This window comes from Oncorhynchus nerka, linkage group LG18 (genome assembly GCF_034236695.1).
Source record: "Oncorhynchus nerka isolate Pitt River linkage group LG18, Oner_Uvic_2.0, whole genome shotgun sequence".
NCBI lineage: Eukaryota > Metazoa > Chordata > Actinopteri > Salmoniformes > Salmonidae > Oncorhynchus > Oncorhynchus nerka.
The window spans coordinates 65237453-65265441 of record NC_088413.1 but is presented as its reverse complement, the minus strand read 5'-3'; the positions used below and the strand labels follow the sequence as shown (position 1 = coordinate 65265441).

Below are 27989 nucleotides of genomic sequence, written 5' to 3'. Positions count from 1 at the left end.
GTAAACTTCCGACTTCAACTGTATGTAATAAATGGATGTGATCCTTCCATTACCACTTGCGAACAGATTAATACAGGTGACAAGAGGGCAGCAACTGGGTGGGATATTTTCTTAGCCGGTCATTGCGTGTGTGTGTCTGCCTCTGTGTGATTATGGTTCTTCTGTAATAATCTTTGAAAAAACCTTTCAATTATTACATTTGTTTTGATCACAGTACTAATCACTACAATGGCTATAACGTGTCAACTTCGAAGACACCAGTAGATGGAGACAAAGACCATACTAACCAAGGCCTCCCATATGATTTCCCAAGTCATGTCACTGTAATAAAGCACTTCAGTCTCCCTGCTGGACAGCACTGTACAGAACAAACACACATCGTTAGCTTTATATTGCCCATTTTATTTATTCTGCATCTTTGGCAACATAGTCAGCGTTCACATTTTAGTTACATAAGAATCAATGGATTGCTAGACAGGGAGACTGCATCCAATACACTCCCTTTTCCCCTTCCTCCCTTAAATTACAATCAAAGTGCTTATTAAAAGTGCATATTTACAGAGTGCTAAAACGGACAGAAAACATGAACATGTTTTAAATGGAAGACTGTGGTACTAAAGGCACTGGACACAGATCAGCAGCTTTAGATGGCACTGCTGAGAAAAAGTTTAGGAGTTAAGCAAAGGTTTGGTATGATAAGATCAGTTACTTTGTGTAACCTTCTGATGGGGTCCCAGTGTAGACATTTACAGCAACCTGTACCTGCACTCTTGACCAGAAGGGGGCTCTGTTGTGCCAACAAAGCCTAACTTTCTCTATATGGCTGTCAATGACCATATCAGCTAGTAGAGGAGTGACTCCCACTCCCCATTCTTCCACCAATAGCAGTGAACTGTACCTCCCGCCGAGGTTTCCCTCAAGCACACAGTCCTGGGCGTTACATCTCAAAGTGACGATACATGCACTCCACGTATCCCAGAACTCTTTGCCAGTCTGGTCCTCCGGCCCTCAGCATCTCCTCCATGGTCTGTAAAACACAAGATGACTTCAATACTGCAGCGTTCACTGTTGAGTTTTTTCATACAAGCATACAACAAACTTGACAGTCTTTAAATAACACAAGTCCTGATTAACAGACTCACCAGTGATGTTGTGATTCCAACATTCTCTCCCGTCTTAAATGCCAGGCTGAGGTTCTCACTCTATGGATAAAAGAAGCAGCACCATGTCTGAGAGGCAAATCACTGAGTGAGTGTGCAATGCATGCGTGTTACCTAGGACTGTTCCGGTGACCATACTACTGCCACACCGGCATTCACGAGTCATGACTAGTCAAATTCCATGTGCTCGTTTAGTCACAGTAACTAGGCTTCTCCATGAGAGCCCATGAGCTCATGTTGCGCCACATTTCTATAAGCTATGCAATTGCGTGAGGAAACAGAGTTGATGGCCTCTATTAAAAATGGTATCCCATCAGCTTTCTATAGGCTAAGCCTACTATATTTATTTCTCAACTTTATTTTAATGCACATTGCTTTGCATTACAACAGGAGTAGTCTACCTGGCTGGCATGATAATTAACCACGGGAAAAGCATCCTCCATTCGCTATTTACAGTGGGGCAAAAAAGTATTTAGTCAGCCACCAATTGTGCAAGTTCTCCCACTTAAAAAGATGAGGCCTGTAATTTTCATCATAGGTACTTCAACTATGACAGACAAAATTAGAAAAAATTAGAAAACAAAATCCAGAAAATCACATTGTAGGATTTTTAATGAATTTATTTGCAAATTATGGTGGAAAATAAGTATTTGGTCATCTACAAACAAGCAAGATTTCTGGCTCTCACAGACCTGTAACTTCTTCTTTGAGAGGCTCCTCTGTCCTCCACTCGTTACCTGTATTTATGGCACCTGTTTGAACTTGTTATCAGTATAAAAGATACCTGTCCACAACCTCAAACAGTCACACTCCAAACTCCACTATGGCCTAGACCAAAGAGCTGTCAAAGGACACCAGAAACAAAATTGTAGACCTGCACCAGGCTGGGAAGACTGAATCTGCAATAGGTAAGCAGCTTGGTTTGAAGAAATCAACTGTGGGAGCAATTATTAGGAAATGGAAGACATACAAGACCACTGATAATCTCCCTCAATCTGGGGCTCCACGCAAGATTTCACCCCATGGGGTCAAAATGATCAAAAGAACGGTGAGCAAAAATCCCAGAACCACACGGGGGGACAAGCTGCAGAGAGCTGGGACCAAAGTAACAAAGCCTACCATCAGTAACGCACTACGCCGCCAGGGACTCAAATCCTGCAGTGCCAGACGTGTCCCCCTGCTTAAGCCAGTACATGTCCAGGCCCGTCTGAAGTTTGCTAGAGAGCATTTGGATGATCCAGAAGAAGATTGGGAGAATGTCATATGGTCAGATGAAACCAAAATATAACTTTCTGGTAAAAACTCAACTCGTTGTGTTTGGAGGACAAAGAATGCTGAGTTGCATCCAAAGAACACCATACCTACTGTGAAGCATGGGGGTGGAAACATCATGCTTTGGGGCTGTTTTTCTGCAAAGGGACCAGGACGACTGATCCGTGTAAAGGAAAGAATGAATGGGGCCATGTATCGTGAGATTTGGAGTGAAAACCTCCTTCCATCAGCAAGGGCACTGAAGATGAAATGTGGCTGGGTCTTTCAGCATGACAATGATCCCAAACACACCGCCCGGGCAACGCAGGAGTGGCTTCGTAAGAAGCATTTCAAGGTCCTGGAGTGGCCTAGCCAGTCTCCAGATCTCAACCCCATAGAAAATCTTTGGAGGGAGTTGAAAGTCCGTGTTGCCCAGCAACAGCCCCAAAACATCACTGCTCCAGAGGAGATCTGCATGGAGGAATGGGCCAAAATACCATCAGCAGTGTGTGAAAACCTTGTGAAGACTTACAGAAAAACGTTTGACCTCTGTCATTGCCAACAAAGGGTATATAACAAAGTATTGAGATAAACTTGTGTTATTGGCCAAATACTTATTTTCCACCATAATTTGCAAATAAATTCATTAAAAATCCTACAATGTGATTTTCTGGATTTTTTTCCCCTCTTTTTGTCTGTCATAGTTGAAGTGTACCTATGATGATAATTACAGGCCTCTCTCATCTTTTTAAGTGGGAGAACTTGCACAATTGGTGGCTGACTAAATACTTTTTTGCCCCCTTGTAAGTGCATAAGGATGCCATGTATTTTTCCCCCTGCTCCTGTTCGACAGGTGCATGATAATGGTCCAGTCTATATGAAAACTAATTTCAAAACTAAAGAAAATATGAAATTGAGAATAGCGTGATGGTGACAATATTATCACTTCTGAATGATGCCCAGCGTGTGCAGACAAGAAACAGCTATTACCTTTTGACTTTATCAAATCATAGTTGCACGCATCATGTAGCCTAGCTCATAGGCCTATATATTTAGATAAGGTTTGTATCACAACTAAAGTGGCCAAATAACTCCAAACGTGGTCTGTAGGCCTAGGACCCCTGGAACACGATCAGAGCACAGCCTACGGAGCCTAGTGAAATGTGTTCTTATAAGCCCAGTCATTGAGCAATCGCGTGTGAAAGAGTTTTGACTGAACACTATTTAATAGAGGATCCCAGCTTTCTCGTACTGCTATATTTATTTAAATTAAGCACATTAATCCCCTTTACAACAGGGGTAGCCTACCTGGCATACAGAGAAGATGCTCATAATGTTTGGTATACTCAGTGTACACTAATATAAAAGTTGCACCCCCCCATTTTGCCCTCAGATCAGCCTTTGGGGAATAGACTCAGGGAATAGGTGTCGACAGCGTTCCACAGGGATGCTGGCCCATTTTGACTCCAATGCTTCCCACAGTTGTCAAGTTGGCTGGATGTCCTTGGGTGGTGGATCATTCTTGATAGACACGGAAAACTGTTGAGTGTGACAAACCCAGAAGAGTTGCAGTTCTTGACACAAATCGGTGCGTCTGGAAACCTAGTACCATACCCCATTCAAAGGCACTTAAATGTATTGTCTTGCACATTCACCCTCTGAATGGCACAAATACACAATCCATGCATTAAATTGTCTCGAGGCTTAAAAATCCTTCTTTAACTGGTCTTCCCTTCATCTACACGGATTGAAGTGACATCAATAAGGGATCAAAGGTTTCACATGGGTTTACCTGGTCAGTCTATGTAATGAAAAGAGAAGGTGTTATTGATGTTTGTATACTCAGTGAATATTAGTAAGCTATATGTAAAGACCATATTAGATTAAGAATTGTCTGATGGAGGGCCTCCCGAGTGGCGCAGCGGTCTAAGGCACTGCATCGGGAGTCCCATGGGGGGGCACACAATAGCCCACCGTCGTCAGGGTTAGGGGAGGGTGTGGCCAGAGGGGGCTTTACTTGACACATCATGCTCTAGCGACTCCTCGTGGCGGGCTGACCTCGGTCGTCAGTTGAATGGTGTTTCCTCCGACACATTGGTGTGGCTGGCTTCCAGGTTAAGCGGGTGGGTGTTGGGGAGTTGCAGCGATGAGACAAGATCTAAATAAAACAATTTAAAATAAAGATTTGTCTTATGGGTGAGAATATTATCAAGTGCTTGTCAAATTGCGAATGAGAGACTGATGAAGTGTGTGCAGCCTGCGCAAGAAATAGAGCTGAGCTCATGCCTTGCATGCAACTTTTTCAAATCAGAGTCGCATCATGCAGTCTCAGAATGTACTAATCATCTAAACATGTAGCCTAACATTTGTATCACAACTAAAGTTACATAATTAACTCTAAATTAAGCATATAGAGGACCTGTTACCTTGTAAACGACTCAACACAAAATAGCCGCATGTGCACACATCTGGAAATCGTTTGGGGAAAATATACTTTTTAAATTATTTATTCCCAGCTATGTTCAATTATATTCTTCATACTATAAAATAATGCCACGGAATTCTAAGCAAGTCTGCTATATGAACTAGTGTTGCCCACAGCCATATGACATAGCAAAGATCAGAGACTAAAATAAGGACAACTCAGAATATGCTATTGTGTTCTTTTGAAATAGACTCCATTTTCTTCATATCATGTTTCTTTAGACCTGTATAAAATTAATAATGGATTTATTGTGATGGTCTAGGCGACATTAAATGGATGTACATGTTCCAAAAGTCCGCATCAGTAGCTTGTAGGCTATGCGTGGAAGCCTGGAGATGCTAAACGTGTTTATGTTAATTACCGGTAATTACCGTGAGACCGGCAGATTTGGATGAAAATCAACATTTGACAAAATGTCATAACCGCCACAGCCCTAGTATTACCCACCTTGTTGTCAGGGCTAAGGGTGCAGTAGGGGATGTGTGAAGGGAGGTAGGTGTGGTACACAGCACAGAAGGCCAGACCATCCGCCCAGCTACTGCTGAAGTTAGTGATGTCAATATTCTGTCAATAGAGAAAGTGAGCGGGGGCAGAGAAAGGGTAAAGACACCACCATAATGAGTGCTGAGTGATTACATCTGGACAACATTCTCTTTACATCAGAGTCCCAAAGCATTCTTTCTCCTGACCCTGTTCAACACACACACACACACACACACACACACACACTAGGGATGGGTGATGTCAACCTTTGTCATATTGTGAGTATGCACCCATAAAACATTGTGATGAGCGATGCTTTCGCCCCTACTAAAATAAATAAATAATACAAATCTGCTAAAATGACTATTGGGATGTAGCACAAAATCGAATCAAACTGGACATGTCGAAAGATAATGTTGTTGAAAGCCTGGGCAGAGGCCAAGTGCAGACAATGGCAAATATTTTCTATAATTCCTTTCTGGTGGAGGAGCAGAAAAGGTTTGTGTGTGTGTGTGTGCGTGTGTGTGTATGCGTGACTGTGATGAGGAACAGCTGTCTTACAGTAGTGAGCTCTAGGTTACAGGACTATAGCAAGTGCTGGATAGAAGCAGTCCACAGTACTGGATAATTCTTGCTGTATTTGCATCATAATATAGACTTAGGCTATAGACTTTTCTTGTTCTTTTTGAACAACACCTTAAGACTAGAATATTTAGGAAAAAAGCTACTGTTCTTAAGTTACATTTTTCTTAACTTTTATGATCAGCCTAGTAGGAGGATAGGTTTTTGGATATTTGGTTTACCGTCTCACGGAGGGATTTTCCCAGGCTGCATGAATCATTTCTGTCTTAATAAGCTTAAACTTGTCATTAGATTTTTGTATAGGCTATTGATATTGTTTGTTCTCTCTCATTATTAGTCCTCTGGTTACTAGTGCTGAGCGATTAACCAAAATGTTTTTTAAACAACTAATTGACTGATGTTGTTTCAATTACTTGAATTCCATTTCATACTTTTTTCTTTCTGTGAGCTCAATGGCATATTTTGCTGCAGTTTCTCTATAGATAAATCATATCATCTGCCCAAACTGTGCGATGGAGTAGGGAGTTGTAGTTTCCAACAGGGTAATGTTCTACACAGTTTAGCGTAGAAAACTTGATAATCAACTACAATGTCAGATCTGTGCGATCAAGAGGGGACACAGAGAGCAGTTTCTTTGTGAGGTATCTGAACTAAGGGATTGATAGTTGGTATTCAGCAGTCATAAAAGTATGCCTTATTTACTTTGAAGAAGTACAAAATAGTGATTTTGTCAGAAAGCATAGCCAGCAGCTCTATAGATACGAGAATTATTTAAAAATATATATTTAACCTTTATTTAACTAGGCAAGTCTGTAAATAAGAATGTGTTCTTAACTATGACGGCCTACACCGGCCAAACCAGGACGATGCTGGGCCAATTGGGCCGGATAATGTCATCAAATAAAACAAATGTAAAATCCACAACAACTAAAATGTTTGATTAAAGTACTGTGAATAAATGATGGTTCATAAGTAATCAGAAGTCATGGGCAGTCACAATATACATGGTTTTAGTCTTTGTTACAGCACTCAACCCACAAAATGCATAGTGCATTTAATGTAAAAAATATATATATTTAACACTCAGCAAAAAAAGAAACGTCCCTTTTACAGGCCCGTCTTTCAAAGATAATTCATAAAAATCCAAATATCTTCACAGATCTTCATTGTAAAGGGTTTAAACACTGTTTCCCATGCTTTAATGAACCATAAACCATTCATGAACATGTGTTACGCCCCTGAAAACAGGGGAGAAATAATCACGAGAGTGATACGGTGTTGTATTCTCAAGTCAACATTTAGTTCAATCATTTCACAAAAGTAACACATTACATAACAGAAAACCCATTATACAAATAACACAGCAAAATATCTTATTAACAACACGCACGTTCATTCACAATCGACATAAAATGGCAGCTACTCTCAGTACGATGCTATCCTTCACTTCAACCGAGCAGGGCTAATATTACTCTCTTCAAACTTAACTCTAACTTCCTCAAGACGTTACTAAAACACACCTTAAACACTCTTGACATGTTCGCTAGTTATAACATTTAAATTACTATTTTTATCATCAATAAAGTACCTGAAAACAGGGGAGAAATAATCACGAGAGTGATACGGTGTTGTATTCTCAAGTCAACATTTAGTTCAATGAGAAAAAGACCGCGAATTTTCCCAGGAATATGCGTGGAGACCAGAGCAATCGATCTCCGGCTCATAGATTAAGAGCATTTCGTAGATCACAGATTAACACTTTTAGGCACCACAAAATAAAGTAATCAATATAACGTTTACACATTACTCTCACAATTCGTACCCTTTGACAGATTTTAACTTTAACACAATTATATGAATGTTATCAATCTCTATCAACTAATACTGAATGCATATTTTTAACCTTAGATGTTTTAAGATCCTCACATACTATGAACTTACTAATACTTTTCAATGTATAACAGGCTATGAATATGTCCTTTAACCTGTCACACATGCACCTGTGGAACGGTCGTTAAGATACTAACAGCTTACAGACGGTAGGCAATTAAGGTCAAAGTTATGAAAACTTAGGACACTAATGAGTCCTTTCTACTGACTCTAAAAACACCAAAAGAAAGATGCCCAGGGTCCCTGCTCATCTGCGTGAATGTGCCTTTGGCATGCTGCAAGAAGGCATGAGGACTGCAGATGTGGCCAGGGCAATAAATTGCAATGACCATACTGTGAAACGCCCTAAGACACCTACAGGGAGACAGGACGGACAGCTGATCGTCCTCACAGTGGCAGACCACGTGTAACACCTGCACAGGATCGGTACATCCGAACATCACACCTGCAGGACAGGTACAGGATGGCAACAACAACTGCCTGAGTTACACCAGGAACTTACAATCCCTCCATCAGTGCTCAGACTTCAACAATAGGCTGAGAGAGGCTGGACTGAGGGCTTGTAGGCCTGTTGTAAGGCATGTCCTCACCAGACATCACTGGCAACAACGTCGCCTATGGCCACAAACCCACCGTCGCTGGACCAGACAGGACTGGCAAAAAGTGCTCTTCACTGACGAGTCGGTGATGGTCGGATTCACGTTTATCGTCGAAGGAATGAGCATTACACCGAGACCTGTACTCTGGAGTGGGATCAATTTGGAGGTGGAGGGTCCGTCATGGTCTGGGGCATCACAGTATCATCGGACTGAGCTTGTTGTCATTGCAGGCAATCTCAATGCTGTGCGTTACAGGGAAGACATCCTCCTCCCTCATGTAGAACCCTTTCTGCAGGCTCATCCTGACAGGACCCTCCAGCATGACAATGCCACCAGCCATACTGCTCGTTCTGTGCATGATTTCCTGCAAGACAGGAATGTCAGTGTTCTGCCATGACCAGCGAAGAGCCCGGATCTCAATCCCATTGAGCACGTCTGGGACCTGTTGGATCGGAGGGTGAGGGCTAGAGCCATTACCCCCCTAGAAATGTCCGGGAAATTGCAGGTGCCTTGGTGGAAGAGTGGGGTAACATCTCACAGCAAGAACTGGCAAATCTGGTGCAGTCCATGAGGAGGCGGTGTACTGCAGTACTTAATGCAGCTGGTGGCCACACCAGATACTGACTGTTACTTTTGATTTTGACCCCCCCTTTGTTCAGGGACACATTATTCCATTTCTGTTAGTCACATGTCTGTGGAACTTGTTCAGTTTTAGTCTCAGTTGTTGAATCTTGTTATGTTCATACAAATATTTACACATGTTAAGTTTGCTGAAAATAAATGCAGTTGACAGTGAGAGGACGTTTCTTTTTTTGCGGAGTTTATATACAAAAAAATAATAATACTAATACAATTTCAAGAAAAATAAAATCGCTGAAACTTGTAATCGAACCGAAACCAAACTGACCTCAAAAGGCACTAATCGCTAAGCACTACTGGCTAGCTTAAGTTTTTAAGCTGTTCAAATAACTTTGAGATGGAACGCTGTTTCATTCTTTGTTTGATCGGGAGAAAGCCATGCATAAAAAGATGAAGCGTAGCCTTCTGTCATATTCATTGCCTATATTCCTTTCTCTCTCTCCATTCGACAGGCTAAGTTATTTTTTTAAACAGCTTGACATAAGATATTCCTTAACTGTCTGTTATTTAAAAAAAATGTATAGGTTTAGGCTACTATAGCCTGATGCCCATGCATCTGACAGAGAGAGAAACTATATGTTCAGACTGGACATTTTGTGCTGCTTTTGTGGAATTCTCCGCTCTGTCTGGCCTTCAGTCCTCTCGTGTTCTGTAGCTCCTATAGAACATATGTCTAGAAATGAACTATAGCAAATAGGAAACGACAAATTACTCAGAATGTCACGTGTGAATCCCTGCGAGACTACGTTCTGGGTCACATCACGATGTCATCCCCAATCATCGTCGAAAGACGACGCTATCATAATAAATCGCCCAACCGTAACACACACATACGTTACAGTACCTTGTAGCCCTGAGTGCGGCTCTGACACCAGCGCAGAAGAGAGTTCCTCTTGGAGCCTCCATGGCGGCGTAGCAGTAGATTAAAGCCATCCTGAGACCTGGTCTTAGAGGTCGTGTTTGGGGGCAGCTCTGCCAGGGCAGAGTTGTACTGGTTCAATGCCTCCTCCCGTTTCCCTGGAACACAATAGAAAGATATTTAGCTCATTTCCGTTACTAGACATAAGAGCAACATGGAATGGTGAGCGTACTGACACATGGGTGATTGTGGAACACACACAGAAACACACCTGTGTGAGTGCTGGACCAACTGTCCTGCCATTCTAGCCCTTTTCTTCCTCTGGTTTGACTTTGGTTCTGAAAGGACACACCATACAGTATATATATTTGTTAGGAAAATTATGATTAAATGACTGAACAAATCATTTTAAATGGAACTGTAACTAAGTAAACTTATACTCTGTTTTATTATATCTTATTAACAATATGAGTTCATAAGATATCTGATTAACAATATGAGTTCATAAGAAGGGATTGTGTGACACGGACAAGGAGTAATTAAAGTTAATGAATACCATTCCAACTAGGAAGAAAGAAAGGGTTTGTGGATTAAGTAAACAGATAAGGTAGTTAACCTATGGTTGAACCGACGAAACTGAGCTCTGAGGTGTTTTGGATAAGGAAGTGAGTACATTCCTAGGTTCTTTGTTAATTAGAACTGTCAGCTAAGTGGTGATCGATAATGTTGAGGGGGTCAAAAGTTAATTCAGTTATGTTGTGTGACCTGGGAGTGTGTTAGTAAGTTAGAATGAATTTTTAACCTCACTTTGTCCCAGTCGAGAGGGGATTCTGTTAAGCAATGAAATGACGTCATGTTATTGTATATAAACTGTTGCTCGTGGTAACGTGGCAGCGCGCTACGAGAATAAATTCTGTTACCTATTGTTGAAATGGCTGGTCTCCGTCTATTTTATGCAAACAAGAATCTTACAAATTATCATAAAATAGATTAAGGGTTTTCAATTAATGAAAACACATTGGCATAATTAAATTACAGTAACAATATTCCTACGCAATAACATAGCATACATTCCTTTCAAATTCTAGTAGATCAGAAAACACACTGACTAACACAATGATGCCAATGGTTGGAATAGTAATATCGTTAAATATTTCCAGAGGTATGACACACAGACAAGCAGTTAGACCCCAACTTTTAAGTGGTCTCACCTTGTTTATAGATCCAGCTATTGTGGCAGTATTGGACTGGGATGTTCCATTCATTACAGCAGGGGAGTCTGAAGATGCGGGTAGTCTAGAAAGGCTTCTGTGAAATCAAGAAATGTGCTTTGCTATTATTGCATGAACTGAACTCACACAGCCACACTGAACAGAGAAGATTTGATGTTCAACTTATCAGGGGTCAGACATGAGAGCAAAGCCAACTGTTATTGATACACATTATTCTCAGTTCAGGTTTAAAAAATATATCAAAACAGAAAATAATGATTATTTTTGAATAATCTAACTGAAAGCGTAGTAGTGGATCACAGTTTTAACATGGTTTTTACAAATCCATGTCCTCAAGTGCCCTGCCTGTTAATCTCTGTTCCATTACAGCAGTCCAAAAATCGGTCTGGATTTCTTTTTGTTAGAATAGCCAGCTATATAAATCATGGACGTTAACCTTCATTACAAGCAGGAGGCTGAGCGTAAGTTCATGTATAGTTGAACTCATACAAACAGGAAGTCATCATGGTACTCACCTTGCCCTCGCCTGTGTGACTATCCTCTGTGTCTCCCTCATGCTACACCCTTCCTCTCCACTCCTCTCCTCATTGGTCACGTTCCTCAAGTACCTGTTGGCCACGCCCTTAGTGTCCGTTCGAGCCTCTTTCACACTTATATTCTTATTCCCTTCTTCCTGGCTCCTCTTCTCCATCTTGTCATCTCCTCTTCCTCGGCCAAACCTACTGATCCCCCTCTCCCTTCCCCGGTGTGTCCCCTCCTGGGTCTCCAGTGTGCTGGTCTCCCCAGTAGCCCTCTCCATGCCCTGGGTCTTGGCTTGAGCCTGGGCCTGTCCTGGTCCCTGGTTCTGGGTGAGGTGGACCAGTTTCTGCCTGCTCTCCGTCAGCTCTCCTCTCAGGCTGACCAGCTGCCCATCAGTCTCTTTCTGTCTCTGCTGGGCAGCCTCCAGCTCCCGCTCTGTATCCATCTGAGCCGCTCTGAGCGTGTTCAGCTCCTCCTCGGCCTCGGCCCTCAGTCGGTCGGCCACTGCTACCGCCACCTGCAGGTCAGACTGGAACTGGTTCCACTCCACTCGCTCCGTCTGCAGGAAGGAAGACACTAACAGTTAGCTACTATGAAGAACAGTCCAACGGTTGAATCATGTGTGTTAGTGTTGGGCTGGAACAAACATATGTATAGTCTGCAGCTCAAGGCCTGGAGTTAACTAATTCGGTCTTAAAGTTTATTTCTATATTCACACCCAGAGTGCAAGTCTTTAATCTTTGATTTCATATGACATAATTTCCATATTAATTTGTCTGCCAGCATCACATTATACACAGCACTGGGACTCTAGAGACTATTTTAGTGATCAAATATCCAGCTGGCATTCATAATCTGACTCAAATATTGGACAGAATGAGAGGCAAGCTTTTGCAAGTTTAGAGGAGTGGCACTAGGGAATCAAATGAGCCACATCGGGACCCTGTGCCAAGGGGTTGTGACATGGTGGCGTCGACAGACATGGAAGCTCTGCTTCTAGCTCCTAAGCAACTTTGCTACACCGCAATAACATCTGCTAAATGTGTATGTACCAATAAAATTGTATTTTGATTTAAATAGCACTGGCCCCATTCAGGTGCTCAAATCAGATCCACTAACCTGGAATGTAGTGTTAACAGCTCTTACTCCCAAGGGTTTTTGATGCACTGAGATTATTGTATGTGTTTCCTTAGAAATGTATCAAGTTCAAACAGGGAAAGGAAATCAGAGCATTATTGCTAAATTTCAAAGGAAACAGCAGGTTAGTGGTTTTCATAATGAATCTTGTTCTGGAGGCAGTTCTGCAGTGTTCACTAGCTGGCACAACCACAAAGTCATACCATCTTATTTTAAACCTAACCCTAACTTTAACCACAATGCTAACCCTAACTTTACCCACAATGCTAACCCTAATTTAAGATCAAAAAGCCCATTTAAGTTCTCATGAAAATGTACAATATAGACAATGTTGACTTTGCAGCTGGCCAATCTAGCGAGGATCACTTAATTCTGCCTCCAGGACAAGACTCATTCCAATAAACGTCAAATAACATTTTATTGGTCGCATACACATATTTAGCATATGTTATCGCGGGTGTATTGAAATGCTTGTAGTTGGCTAGAAGCTAGGAACAGGGCGACCGTGTCTATCAGTGCCATCTTGAATTACCCCAGCATCAAGCTATTAACTCATGAGAAGGGTGATACCAAGATACCAACACCAAGTCCTCAAATCAAAACCAGACGGTGCATCTCAATATTGTAAAGTGGGCTCCTCCCCTAACCTCAACTGCGATTTAATTTTTATTTTTTTATTTTTATATTTTACTAGGCAAGTCAGTTAAGAACAAATTCTTATTTTCAATGACGGCCTAGGGACAGTGGGTTAACTGCCTGTTCAGGGGCAGAACGACAGATTTGTACCTTGTCAGCTCTGGGATTTGAACTTGCAACCTTTCGGTTACTAGTCCAACGCTCTAACCACTAGGCTACCCTGCCCCCCGATGATAGAACTGCACCAAGGTAAAGTACCAACAAACATCAACCATGTTTTCTTCACATCTCCTGTGTCCAAATTGAGTTATTGACATACTGTAGCCTTGTTCTCTACCTATATAATACTCAAAACACCCCCAATTAATTTAGTTAAATAATACAATGTAAAAATTGCTGAAACCATTCCAATGAGGACTTGGACATGCAAAGCCAATTATCTCAGAATCATCTTTTTGCAGATAGAATCTTCTAGTCCCAAGCTCTCATAGTGAGAAAAGCTTTTGAGAGCAGACATCCCTATAATGATGGAAATAGAGGACTAACAAGCTCCAAAGCAGTCAGGTAACATACAGATGGACTCGGTTCGTGAACATTGCAATGTGACCCGCAGAGTAACGTGGGAGTGTGGAGGAGTTGGGTTGTTTGGTAATTAAATGAAGAATGGATAGAGACGTGGAGGAGGAGGAGAAGAGACAGAGAAACTGGAGCCAACTCATTTCCTCATCTGACCAGCGACTCAAGACCACAGCTGGGGCCAATTATGCAGTCACTGGAGACACACACACACACAGAACATATTCTCTTCCACCCACTCTCGATAACACACACCTTCCTTCGTCTTTTCCCTTCGAACACAGCCATAAAGTGAAGTTCACCCCTCTCTCGAACACAAACTTTACAGCATGTAAAACCACACAAACCCTGAACAACCCATTCCCACATTCTTTGATTCAAATCCACAAACACACAGCCTCACACAGAGTTTAAACTGCCTTGTTATGGCAGCAGAGACAAACTACTTTTTATTAGTACACACGATGCAACTCATAACGCCAGATGGGAGAAAAAGGACAACGTGAGAAACCATTAGTCTAAACCCCCACATTCTTTAGTAGCCTATGTTCTGAATCCTGTCTGTACAGCTAACTAACTGTCAGTGTCCAAATAGGGTATGTCTTAGAAGGGAAACAGGATGGGACACTCCTTAACTCAAAGATAACACTGTTGATTTTCCCTCAGACACACACACTCTCTATATATATATACATCCCTGTGGTACTGACATAGTGACCCACCACAGGCAAAGATGCGGACTCTCATACACTGATTCATGAACAGTCTCTCTGGGAGTGTTGAGCTAATTCCAGATGTGTTTCTCGGTTGGTGCGTGTGAGAGATAGAGAGAGAAAGAACCATCCATCCATCTGTCCCCACGCCTCAGTTTACGTCCACACCCAGACTCCCTAACGCGTACTTGGGGAAACATCCGCACTCTACCGTGGCTCTGCAGCTTTCCACATTCACTGGGGTGTGTTGAACAACCAGTTCCCATACACTCTGATACTCATTAAGAGACTGGCTCAGTCCCTCTACTTACAAGGCCTGTGGATACACTCACCCACTCACCTAGAGAAAAGACATACTGCTTATACCTCTCCCATATACACACACACACGGTATCTACCTTCTCCCCAGCCTCCACCATTTTTTACGCATTGCAAATTTGACACACAACCTTCATTTGGCATGTAAACATGTTCAACCCCAGCCTCTTGAGTTTCTGGAGCCAAAACCAAATAGCTCATTCCAGGAAATCTGCAGCACTGTCCACCTGGAAATGATCCCAGAGCAGACCTGAGAGCTATTAAATCCTTGGGATCAGCCCACCCACCAACCAACCACACGGACAGGCACAATGAATGGGGGGGGATAAGAGACAAAAGCAACAGTTGTGAAGTAATTGTTGTAGTTTCTGTGCTGAAGGAGGGAGGGTTGGTGAGAGAGGAGCGGTGAACCCTTAGATGTTCAGAGAGAGAGGCACAGGAGAGAGATTGAGGTACATTTACAGTTTAGTCATTTAGTAGACGCTCTTATCCAGAGTGACTTAAAAGGAGAAATTGGGGTTAAGTGACTGGACCAATGCTCCGAACCGCTAAGCTACCTGCTGCACACACACACAGAGAGAGACAGAGAGACACAGAGAGACACAGAGAGAGAGACAGAGACAGACACAGAGAGAGAGACAGAGACAGACAGAGAGATGTATGACCATATTAGAGAGACATATTTCCCTCAGATTACACAGATCCACAATTAGACAACAAACCCAATTTTGATAAACTCTGTATCTACTGGGTGGAATATCACAGTGTGCCATCACAGCAGCAAGATTTGTGACCTGTTGCCACAAGAAAAGGTCAACCCATATTTATGCTTATTTATTTTCCCTTTTGTACATCGTTACAACACTGTATATATACATAATATGACATTTGTAATGTATTTATTATTTTGGAACTTCTGAGAGTAATTTTTATTGCTCATTTTTATTGTTTATTTCACTTTTGTATATTATCTACTTCACTTGCTTTGGCAATGTTAACATATGTTTCCCATGCCAATAAAGCCCTTAAATTAAATTTGAATTGAGAGCGAGGCCCAGGGAAAGAGAGAGGGGTGGAAAGAGAGAGAGAGAGAGAGAGAGAGAGAGGGGTAGAGAGATGCACAGGAAGAGAGAGCGAGGCCCAGGGAAAGAGAGAGGTAGAGAGTAGAGGTCGGCCGATTAATTAGGGCTGATTTCAAGTTTTCATAACAATCAGTAATCGTCATTTTTGGACACCGATTATGGCCGATTACATTGCACTCCACGAGGAGACTGCGTGGCAGGCTGACCACCTGTTACTCGAGCGCAGCAAGGAGCCAAGGTAAGTTGCTCGCTAGCATTAAACTTATCTTATAAAAACAATCAATCTTCACATAATCACTAGTTAACTACACATAGTTGATGATATTACTAGGTTAACTGTTCATTTATCATCGAATCACAGCCTAGTTCGCCAAACGGGTGATGATTTAACAAAGGCATATTTGCATAAAAAGCACAATTGTTGCACGAATGTACCTAACCATAAACAAAATCAATACAGAGAAGTATATTTTTTAAAAACCTGCATATTTAGTGTTAGCAGGCAATATTAACTAGGGAAATTGTGTCAATTCTCTTGCGTTCATTGCATGCAGAGTCAGGATATATGCAACAGTTTGGGCCGCCTGGCTCGTTGCGAACTAATTTGTCAGAATTTTACATAATTATGACATAACATTGAAGTTTGTGCAATGTAACAGAAATATTTAGATTTAGGGTTGCCACCCGTTAGATAAAATATGGAACGTTTTGTTTCGAAATTACAGTTTACGGATTTGACCATATTAATGACTTAAGGCTCGTACTTCTGTGTTTATTATATTAGAATTAAGCCTATGATTTGATATAGCAGTCTGAGCGGTGGTAGGCAGCAGCAGGCTCGTAAGCATTCATTCAAACTTTACTGCGTTTGCCAGCAGCTCTTAGCAATGCTTGATCACAGTGCTCTTTATGACTTCAACCTTCTCAACTGCTGAGATTAGGCTGGCAAAACTAAAATGCATTTCTTTCCTGGGAATATTGAACCTCCAGCTTTCATATGTTCTGAGCAAGGAACTGAAACATTAGCTTTTTCACATGGCACATATTGCACTTTTACTTTATTCTCCAACACTGTTTCTGCATTATTTAAACCAAATTGAGCATGTTTCATTATATATTTGAGACTAAATCAATTTTATTTCTGTATTATATTAAGTTAAAATAAAAGTGTTCATTGGTCCTTCCGTATTGTTGTAATTGTCATTATATATATATATATATATGTGTAAATAAAAATCGTCCAATTAATCGGTATAGGCTTTATTTGGTCCTCCACTAATCGGTATCGGCGTTGAAAAATCATAATCGGTTGACCGCTAGTGGAGAGGTAGAGAGAGAGAGCGAGAGAGAGAGAGAGGTAGAGAGAAGCACAGGGAGAGAGAGCGGGGCCCAGGGAAAGAGAGGAAGAGAGGTGGAGAGAGAGAGGTAGAGAGAAGCACAGGGGCCCAGGGAAAGAGAGGAAGAGAAGAGACAGGGAGGTGGAGAGAGAGAGAGCGAGGGAAAGAGAGAAGAGAGAGGTGGAGAGAGCACAGAGAGAGAGAGCGAGGCCCAGGGAAAGAGAGGAAGAGAGGTGGAGAGAGAGAGGTAGAGAGCACAGAGAGAGAGAGCGAGGCCCAGGGAAAGAGAGGAAGAGAGGTGGAGAGACAGGGAGGTAGAGAGCCACAGGAGAGAAAAGAGAGGAAGAGAGAGGTGGAGAGAAGCACAGAGAGAGAGAGCGAGGCCCAGGGAAAGAGAGAGGTGGAGAGAAGCACAGAGAGAGAGAGCGAGGCCCAGGGAAAGAGAGGAAGAGAGAGGTGGAGAGAGAGGTAGAGAGAAGCACAGAGAGAGAGAGCGAGGCCCAAGGAAAGAGAGGAAGAGAGAGGTGGAGAGAAGCACAGAGAGAGAGAGAGAGCAGGGAAAGGAAAGAGAGAGGTGGAGAGAAGCACAGAGAAGGGAAAGAGGTGGAGAGACAGGGAGGTAGAGAGAGCACAGAGAGAGAGAGAGCGAGGCCCAGGGAAAGAGAGGAAGAGAGGTGGAGAGACAGGGAGGTAGAGAGAAGCACAGAGAGAGAGAGCGAGGCCCAGGGAAAGAGAGAAGAGAGAGGTGGAGAGAGAGGTAGAGAGAAGCACAGAGGAAAGAGAGGAAGAGAGGTGGAGAGAAGCACAGAGAAAGTGGAGAGAGGAAGGAGGTACAGAGAGAGAGAGGAAGCACAGAGAGAGAGAGGTAGAGAGAAGCACAGAGAGGCCCAGGGAAAGAGAGGAAGAGAGAGGTGGAGACAGAGAGAGAGAGAGAGCGTGCCCAGAAAGAGAGAGAAGAGGTGGAGAGACACAGAGAGAGAGAGAGAAAGAGAGGAAGAGAGAGGTGGAGAGAGGCCCAGGGAAAGAGAGGAAGAGAGAGGTGGAGAGAAGCACAGAGAGAGAGAGCGAGGCCCAGGGAAAGAGAGGAAGAGAGAGGTGGAGAGACAGAGAGGTAGAGAGCACAGAGAGAGAGAGAGGCCCAGGGAAAGAGAGGAGAGAGAGAGAGGTGGAGAGACAGGAGAGAGCCACAGAGAGAGAGAGCGAGGCCCAGGGAAAGAGAGGAAGAGAGGTGGAGAGACAGGGAGGTAGAGAGAAGCACAGAGAGAGAGAGCGAGGCCCAGGGAAAGAGAGGAAGAGAGAGGTGGAGAGAGAGGTAGAGAGAAGCACAGAGGAGAGAGAGGCCCAGGGAAAGAGAGGAAGAGAGAGGTGGAGAGAAGCACAGAGAAAGAGAGCGAGGCCCAGGGAAAGAGAGGAAGAGAGAGGTGGAGAGACAGAGAGAAGCACAGAGAGAGAGAGCGAGGCCCAGGGAAAGAGAGAGAAGAGAGGCCCAGGGAAGAGAGAGGGAGAGGTAGAGAGAAGCACAGAGAGAGAGAGAGAGAGAGAGAGGCCCAGGGAAAGAGAGGAAGAGAGAGGTAGAGAGAAGACAGAGAGAGAGAGAGAGCGAGGCCCAGGGAAAGAGAGGAAGAGAGAGGTAGAGAGAAGCACAGAGAGAGAGAGAGCGAGGCCCAGGGAAAGAGAGGAAGAGAGAGGTAGAGAGAAGCACAGAGAGAGAGAGTGAGGCCCAGGGAAAGGGTAAACACTGCAGCCCGACACCCACATCTCAGCCAAGACTCAATGTGTCTGATCTCTCTCCCCATTCTCTCTCTAGCGCACACACACACACCAACAATAGTCAGTCAGTCAGTCTCCATTCTCTCCCTCTAACACAGTCTGACTTTTTCCCTAACGCCACCAAACAAAACAAGTTTTGTCTCCGACAGCTGAATGCAGCCCCCCTCCTCCACACATCTCTGTCACTCTCTGAAAGTACATTAAAGCTTTTATCACTTATATTACACAACTGAGTCAACAGTGTTAGAAACACTGAATTTAATATTTAGGGGTAGAGGTTCTCTCTCACTAGAGCCAGTCTCTCTTGGCTTTCCCCAGCTCAGTCTATCTGCCTTGGGTCCCTACCTATGTTGAAGAGTTCAGGGAAGGAGAGGAAATTATATAAAGGGATGGAAGGAAGTAGAAAAAGAGAGGATGGTAGGAAAAGAGAGAGGCATGGAGGGAGTATTCCATCTTCCCAATCTGTAGCAGATCAGGGGAAGCTGTGAGCCCCTGGAAAGAATAATAATTATGGTGGGTCAAGGTTTGGAATGGGCTTTTGACAGGAAATTAACAGAAAAAAATGGAATCGAAAATCTCTTGGGAGCCTCTGGATTGTCTGAGCAACGCTCAAAGAATTTAAACTTCCATCTTCCTTACCATGTCTTTCTACACACCATCTAGCCCTTTCAATACAGGAACCTGTGATAGTGCATTGAGCGGGGGGGGCAAAACGATATCAGAGCATTTCCTCCTGGGCCTCTCAGGATGGGTCTAGGACAGGATGAGGCCTATTAGCAGGACCACGTCTCCCAGAGGCCCTTGCTCTGATCCATTTATGGGTGGAGATGACAGGGTCTTTTGTTGTTATCTCCTAAACTCAGATGTTACAAGCGGTGAAACCCAGCCCTGACCTCTGCCTCAGGGTGGTGTCATTTCCTGTTTACATTTCTAAACTTATCCACACCCCATTCTCGTTGACAGAGCTGCAGTGGAGCAGGTTGAGAGCTTCAAGTTCCTTGGTGTCCACATCATCCAACAAACTAACATGGTCCAAGCACACCATGACAGTTGTGAAGAGGGCACGACAAAACCTATTCCCCCTCAGGAGACTGAAAATATTTAACATGGGTCCTCAGGTCCTCAAAAGGTTCTACAGCTGCACCATCGAGAGCATCCTGACTTGTTGCATCACTGCCTGGTATGGCAACTTATCAGCCACAAGGCACTACAGAGGGTACAACGAATGGCCCAGTACATCTCTGGGGCCAAGCTTCCTGCCATCCAGGACCTCTATACCAGGCGGTGTCAGAGGAAGGCCCTAAAAATGGTCAAAGACTCCAGCCCCCCTTTTACACCGCTGCTACTCTCTGTTGTTATCATCTATGCATAGTCACTTTAATAACTCTACCTACATGTACATATTACCTCAACTAACCGGTGCCCCCACACATCGACTCTGTACCGGTATCCTCCTGTATATAGTCGCGCTATTGTTATTTTACTGCTACTCTTTAATTACTTGTTACTTTTATTCCTATCCATATTATTTTTAAACTGCATTGTTGGTTAAGGGCTCATAAGTAAGCATGTGACTAATACAATTTGATTTGATTAAAACTGAAGGAAATACACACCTGGGCTTCAGTACTTCCATTAATAGGAATATAATCTGTCATGTTCTACTGTCTAAATGTGTAGCCATGATGAGCCTCACTCCAGATCTGTTTGTGCTTTAGCCAACTGTCCTCTACAGTGTTCCTTTGTTATTATGCCAAATGTGCTGCATGGCAACAATAGTCAGAAGACTTGGCTAAAGCCTAATCAGATCTGAACTAGACTGAAGCTGAAGGGTTACATTTTGTAAAATCAGTTTCCTGATTTGGAAACAGGACATCTTCTGTCCTAAGGTAAGTTTAGTGTTTATTGGGATGTCTTGTTGGTATGTCTCACCTGCATGGTCTCCCGCAGACTCTGGACCTCAGCGGTCAACTCCTGGCGCTCCACTAGCAGATGCTTCAACACATCTGACAGAGGGAGGGGAGGGAGAAAAAGGAGAACGAGAGGAAGCGTGGGAGAGGGAGGAGGACAGAAAAATGCATTTGGTAGTAGTTATTCATATAATTCAGAGGTATGACATCATGCATTTCATAATGGGGGATTATTTTAGGCATTGCTATAAAGAGGGAGTGGTAATGTTTATGTACATGATGTGCTGCTCTTACCTGCGCTGTTTAGTGTTGCATACTGACTGAGACCCAGTGCTGTCCTACACTCCTCCACCAGCCTCTCAATCTCACCCTGGTTGTCTGCAGACCCATGGTGCTCCAGCGTGGTCAGGCTCAGCCCACTGTCCTTCTCGCTCTGCCCCGAGGGGCTGACCAGGCTAATCGGGCTGGCCGAGGACAGGGAGCTACCCAGGGATGAAGGAGTCTTGGTGGGGCTCATCGATGAGCTCTTCCCCTGGGGTACAGGAATCCTGGGACTAGACCTGGTGGGGCCTCCATTACACCCCATCACAACCCACCCTTCAGGCACTGCTGCATTACTTCCTGTCCTTCCTTGCAGGGAGATAAACCCAGGACCAATCACAGAGTAGCCTGGGCTGACGGGCAGGAGTCTCTTCCCACTTAGGGCTGGGGCTAGGGCTGTGACTGGTGCTGGGGCTGTGACTGGTGCTGGGCCTTGGGCTGTGACTGGTGCTGGGGCTGTGACTGGTGCTGGGCCTTGGGCTGTGACTGGGGATAGGGCTGTGACTGGTGCTGGGCCTTGGGCTGTGACTGGTGCTGGGGATAGGGCTGTAACTGGTGCTGGGGCTGTAACTGGTGCTGGGGCTAGGGCTGTGACTGGTGCTGGGGCTAGGGCTGTGACTGGTACTGGGGCTAGGGCTGTGACTGGTACTGGGGCTGTGACTGGTACTGGGGATAGGGCTGTGACTGGTGCTGGGCCTTGGGCTGTGACTGGTGCTGGGCCTTGGGCTGTGACTGGTGCTGGGCCTTGGGCTGTGACTGGTGCTGGGCCTTGGGCTGTGACTGGTGCTGGGCCTTGGGCTGTGACTGGTGCTGGGCCTTGGGCTGTGACTGGTGCTGGGCCTTGGGCTGTGACTGGTGCTGGGCCTTGGGCTGTGACTGGTGCTGGGCCTTGGGCTGTGACTGGTGCTGGGGATAGGGCTGTGACTGGTACTGGGGCTGCTGGCTGGCCTGGTGTAGAGGGTGTGATCGGAGTGAGAGTAGGCAGGGTGGAGGTTACTGGAGAAGTAGGAGGAGTTTGGAACAAATCCAAGCTGGGCCCTGGATAGAATAAGAGCAACGACGCACGAGTGTGAGGGTGAGTGAGGGACACGTACAGATGGTCAGAGAGACAGGCAGACTGACAAAGAGAGTGTGAGAGATTGAGTACAGTGGTCACTGGTTGGGCATGCAGAGCTGCTAGGATGACTAAACCAGACCATTAACCCCGTACAATAACCAGGCTGTCATTCAGGATGAATGGGCAATTGCTCATCAAGAGACACATTCCTCTGCTCTGTGCTGCTGATCTACACCACCCCTGACCCCGTACTCCTCTGTCCTTCGCTTGAACTGACCTTCTCTAGGTTTAATTGATATTACCACTGATAGAGTTCAACTAAACAAGTTATTGAAAGTGATGCATCATGATCAGGTAAATATCAATCCACATCAAATACAGAGTGACGGGCCATAACTCCCCACTTCCACCGCTGCCTTTTATGCACCTATTCCAAGCCATAGTGTGCTAGTGTGAGTGTGTCTGCCAGCATTAGGCTTGCCATGATTAAGCCGTTGCCCTTGTGCAAGCTGGGGAATTCTGCCGATTCATCACAGCTGGGGCAGCAGAGCCTGACGAATCACAAGAGGACGCGAGGAGAATGAGCCCAGCCAAGCCAAGATTCCTACCCTCTGGCTTACACACACACACTTTGTGTTCCCCAATCTCCTGTCTCTTCCCCTCTTCTTGTCTCATTCCTTCTCTCTATTCATGTCAGTCTCTGTCCATCCCCCCTCCAGTCACCTTTCTGTCTTTCCACCGTCGACTAAAAGCTTAAATATAAATGCAAGTCTCAAGGTATGTTGTCTTTGTTCTCTGTAAGAAAAGTCAATAGACTTGTTCAGCACAGCAAGGTAGGGTTGGCGGGTTAATTAAGTGAGGTGTGTGTGTATTGTAGGGGGCAGAGGGTACCTGTGGGTCCATGGCCGTCCTTGCTGGAGAAGGTACCCATGATGCAGTGAGAAAGTGGGCAACACACCAGTGGCTCTCAGTCAGGACAGAGCAGAGGCTGCAGAGGAGACCTGCACACAACAATCAGTAGGATTAATCTCCAATATGACACTGCACAATTATGTCATGTTCCACAAGGGAAATTATGCACCAATGAAATCGGTCATCACTTCTCTAATCATACACATAGCACTCAGTGGCACAACACATTTGACGGCCCCGCAAGGTCTGGGGGGAAAATAACAAACTTCTAGCAGTTCTACACATTTGGCCATGGGGCAGAAAGGAACATGTGCAGGTACATAGCTAATAATATGCCATTCTACACATTTTGGCATGAGAGAAAACGTAGCAGTTTATTTTTTGGCAGGGGCTGCAGGGTGTATGGTAAGCCAGTGATAGTGCTTCTCTAATCACGTGATATGATTAGAGAAGTGCTATGGAAAAGGTCTACTTTGTTTCACATGTAAACCAATCACTTGAACCCTAGCATATTGAATGTCCAGTAAAACAGAGAGATCGTGCATCCAGACTAAACATTACACACCCTAGAATCTACGCCACGTTCATTTGAATGTTCATTTGAATTTGGTGTAGTACCTGTGGTGTAAATCAAAGCCAACAACAAAATAAACTACATTTTAGTGAGCGGGATATACCAGGAGACAGAATAGAACCCCACAACTTTTTATCATTAGCACAGAAAACAAACGATATCAATATCCAAGGTAAATTTGCATACATTTTAATTACAGAAGACACTAGACATAAGTCTATTTACATTAGTAGTAGTAATAACAATCTGTGCTGGTATCTTGTTAGGTTGTCTAATCGTGTGAGTGCATAACATCAGTCCAAAGGAGAGTGCCAATACACGAGGCACTGGCAGTACTCAAACCAAATCTGTAGCCGACTAATGATGGAGATCACTCAAACCTCAAATGGCTTTGGGCGTTTGCATTGTTCTCACATTTTAAATGAACACGAAGGTCTTTAATCAAGATTTTAAATTGGATTGATAAACCGAAGGAAGTTTCATGCATGTAGTCCTAGACTTACAGAACCGCACCTTAACCTAATTAATGTAGCCTAGGAGGGAAATCCAAGTCGTCCCATAAAAATATTTATTCAGAAACATACCTATTTATCCAAGGAATTACAAAAGCAAACATTGTTGTTCTACAAACACAAAACCAGTTTCAAAAGAAGTTGGCCGATATGTTCTTTCTTTCCAAACGCATGCATCAAACTTTTTACTCTGCGAAAAAAGTAACTATACACAACCTTTAAAGTAGAATAATTTCTTTTTTTTATCGATTTATTTTCCTCCTCGTGGAAATATAGTCCGTGTGTTGTCCTTTCTTCCCTCTGTAGCCTACCGCGCATTAGATCCGTCTTCGTCAATGCGGTGGGGTTGAGCACAACGAAAGAGTCGGGACGAAGTAGCCAAGTGCACCAACTCCACTTGTTCTCGGTGGAGTAGACATATAAACTCCTGTTTCTCTCATGAAAACACCCAATATGTCATGTGATTATTTTCTAACAGAAATGAATGCATCTTTATCAACTTTATACAGGCCTAACTTTCTCTAACTTTGATCCATTCTTCTCTGATGTCCTTTAAATTCGGGCCTTGACCACTAGGGAGCATAGTTGGGCTGTCCCACGGCATGCAACCTACCAGATAGAATTATAGCCAAAGACTGTACAGTATGAAGATAGCTAGCAAATCTCATGTGCAGACACACGTCATCGGTCGTCACGCTCCGAACTGCGCATGTACAATATGTCAAATCAAAGGCACTCCTTCAATATAAAGTCCGTTTTTCACTTTCACGAGGCTGGAGTAATTGACATGTTCAACTACTTAAGTCGTTGGCTTGAATCGAGGTTGTGCCTTTAGATTTCGAGAAAATTAAGAACGAAGGAAGAATTTTTCACTTCTCTCATTGACTTCTCAACTCCAAAACCCCGTCCTGGTCTGCTTCTCAAGCGTTCCCGGAAAACTTGCGATGTTGCGCCTCTGGGTATTGAAACTCTGTGTTATAGCCTTTTGAGTTGTCACCTCTTTTTGATCTAGTGGTATCTTATACATTTTTTCAGGTGTATAATCATATAAAAATAAACATATTGGTGAATCCTGTTGTAGGGGTAGGCCTGCGCCTGTAAGATTGGCCCAGCAGTAGGCTTGGAGGCTTGAAAGCATTGGAATGGAGGCAGCGGTAGCCTGGGCCTACATCATTGGTTTATTTCACAAAAACTATGGAAAGTTCCAGGTCTCTATGGGAATTAGGCTATTTACAGTGCCTGACAAAATGATACGAACTTGAAAAAAGCAAACTTGGTTTAGACTACGCCAACTTGGCTTAGGCCCTAAAAAGAGTTAGCCTCATATGAATCATCCTGGTCTCACGAAACAGAACCTAAGCTCGTGAGATCAGGATGGTTTGTACAAAGCTAAAAAGGAGTGCCATGTTATCTATCATAAAGCGTTTCTCCTGGTGGTCTGGGCAAAGATGGTGGATAAATGAAGATTGTTCACTCAGGTCGTTTACCATTTAACAAAAATGGTCACGGTTCCTGTCTGTGTAAGTGGCCGTTCCCTCTCTCGCGTGAACAGATGGTTCTGGTCTACTTATTGTCCCATCCCCACTCTCCCCATCCTCCCCAGCACAACCAGAAAAAAACAACCCTTCGCAGGGCTGGGGCAATAATCAGACCATATTGGCAGAACAAATAAGGGAGTGGGATGTCTCGCTTTCTATACCATCTCTGGTCTGCCTACCCATGCTGTGAGCAGCTTGAGGAGCTTTTATGTGGTTCGAAACAGTGGAGGCTGCCGAGGGGAGAATGGAACAGAGCAAATGGAATTCTGCTCCGGCCATTACCACGAGCCCATCCTCCCCAATTATGGTGCCACCAACCTCCTGTGGTTTGAAACCCTGGAATGATGGTACCTCTCCAGTCTCCCGGTCCTTGGAATCTCCCAATTCAGGTTTGCAATTTGGACAGATAGAGATTCGGACAGGTGTGATGAATGGCGACAGAACCAGAATTCTGAATTCAGAAGCTACAGTTTCCATTAACTTGTCCAGGGATTTCTTTAGTCAACATTTAGAACGTTTGCATAGAAAATAGATGTAACAATTGCCTGCTAGGATGCGTTTCATGTATCCATTTAACTATCATGCATTGATAATATTGGGAGTTTGCCCCACCAATATTTACATGCTAAAATTGGCACTGGATTTCACAAACTCATTTGATAGAGTATCAACAGCCATACTTCACGATAACAACACCCACCCGTAGCACGCACTCCAGCAGGTATATCTCATTGCTCATCCCCAAAGCCAACACCTCCCTTGGCCGCCTTTCCTTCCAGTTCTCTGCTGCCAAAGACTGGAACAAATTGCAAAAATCGCTGAAGTTGGAGACATATCTCCCTCACTAACTTTAAACATCAGCTATCTGAGCAGCTTACCGATCGCTGCAGCTTTACATATCCCATCTGTAAATAGCACATCCAATCTACCTACCTCATCCCCATATTGTTTTTATTTACTTTTTTGCACACCAGTATTTCTACTTGCACATCATCATCTGCACATCTATCACTCCAGTGTTCATTTGCTAAATTGTAATTACTTCGCTACTATGGCCTATTTATTGCCTTACCTCCTCACGCCATTTGCACACACTGTATATAGACTTTTTTCTATTGTGTTATTGAGTGTACGTTTGTTTATTCCATGTGTAACTCTGTGTTGTTTGTGTCGCACTGCTTTATATTGTCACACAGTGAATTTGTCCTCCCTAAATATAATGAATGACTCAATTTCTCCCTGGTAAAACTGAGTTGAATCAATTTGGAATTTAGTACAGCATAAAAGCGCATTATCCCAACCTTTGGGTTCATTAAGAGAATATATTACATTTACATTTAAGTCATTTAGCAGACGCTCTTATCCAGAGCGACTTACTTATATAGTATCTAGTTGGATGATGATAGTGTGGTGGTGGGGATACACCCCAACGGGCTCAGGAGGCGAATTTTGAGTCATGCGTCCTTCGAAACATGACCCGCCAAACCACGCTTCTTAACACCCACCTGTTTAACCTGGAAGCCAGCTGCACCAATGTGTTGGAGGAAACACTGTTCACCTCACTACCGTATGGTGGCAAAATTACAAGCTTTATGTACATGCTCTGTCTGAGCCGTAAACCTGTACAGTTGCACTGTCTGTTTCTCTCATGTAAGAAAAAGCCAGTGTTCTTCCTCTATTTTTTGAGCAACTTGGTCGCTCGGCCAAAGACAAAGAGCCTCTGAGAGTGACCACAGGTTTTGGTTCATACAGTTCTTTTCGTATCTTTCAAGGGCACAGCTGTGTGGAGATAAGAGAAGAGACTAGCTTGAGCATCAGCGACAATTCTATCAGCAGAAAGGAGTAACACAACTGGTGTTTTCACTTGTTTGTGTGCAATGTTCCCACCATGATCTCA

General features: G+C 43.8%; 1 protein-coding gene across 2 annotated transcripts; it reads right to left on the bottom strand.

Moving 5' to 3' along the window:
- Positions 1–381: 381 nt before the first annotated feature.
- LOC115146343 (cytospin-A-like) lies at positions 382–25191 on the bottom strand. Of its 2 annotated transcripts, XR_010459788.1 has the most exons (12): positions 24771–25191; positions 23448–23557; positions 21473–22537; positions 21201–21274; positions 11696–12258; positions 11160–11256; positions 10220–10286; positions 9934–10106; positions 5344–5460; positions 4470–4569; positions 1143–1202; positions 1000–1027 (listed from the first exon to the last, which is right to left on the bottom strand). XR_010459788.1 is itself a non-coding variant. In XM_029688368.2 (11 exons), exons 2-11 carry the CDS (start codon positions 23485–23487, stop codon positions 938–940), a joined length of 2346 nt encoding a protein of 781 aa, XP_029544228.2. In that variant the 5' UTR covers positions 23488–23557; positions 24771–25188; the 3' UTR covers positions 382–937. The 2 variants fall into 2 exon arrangements, 1 of the variants encoding a protein (XP_029544228.2); XM_029688368.2 differs by lacking the exon at positions 4470–4569 and having other exon boundaries at positions 382–1027; positions 24771–25188.
- Positions 25192–27989: the final 2798 nt, after the last annotated feature.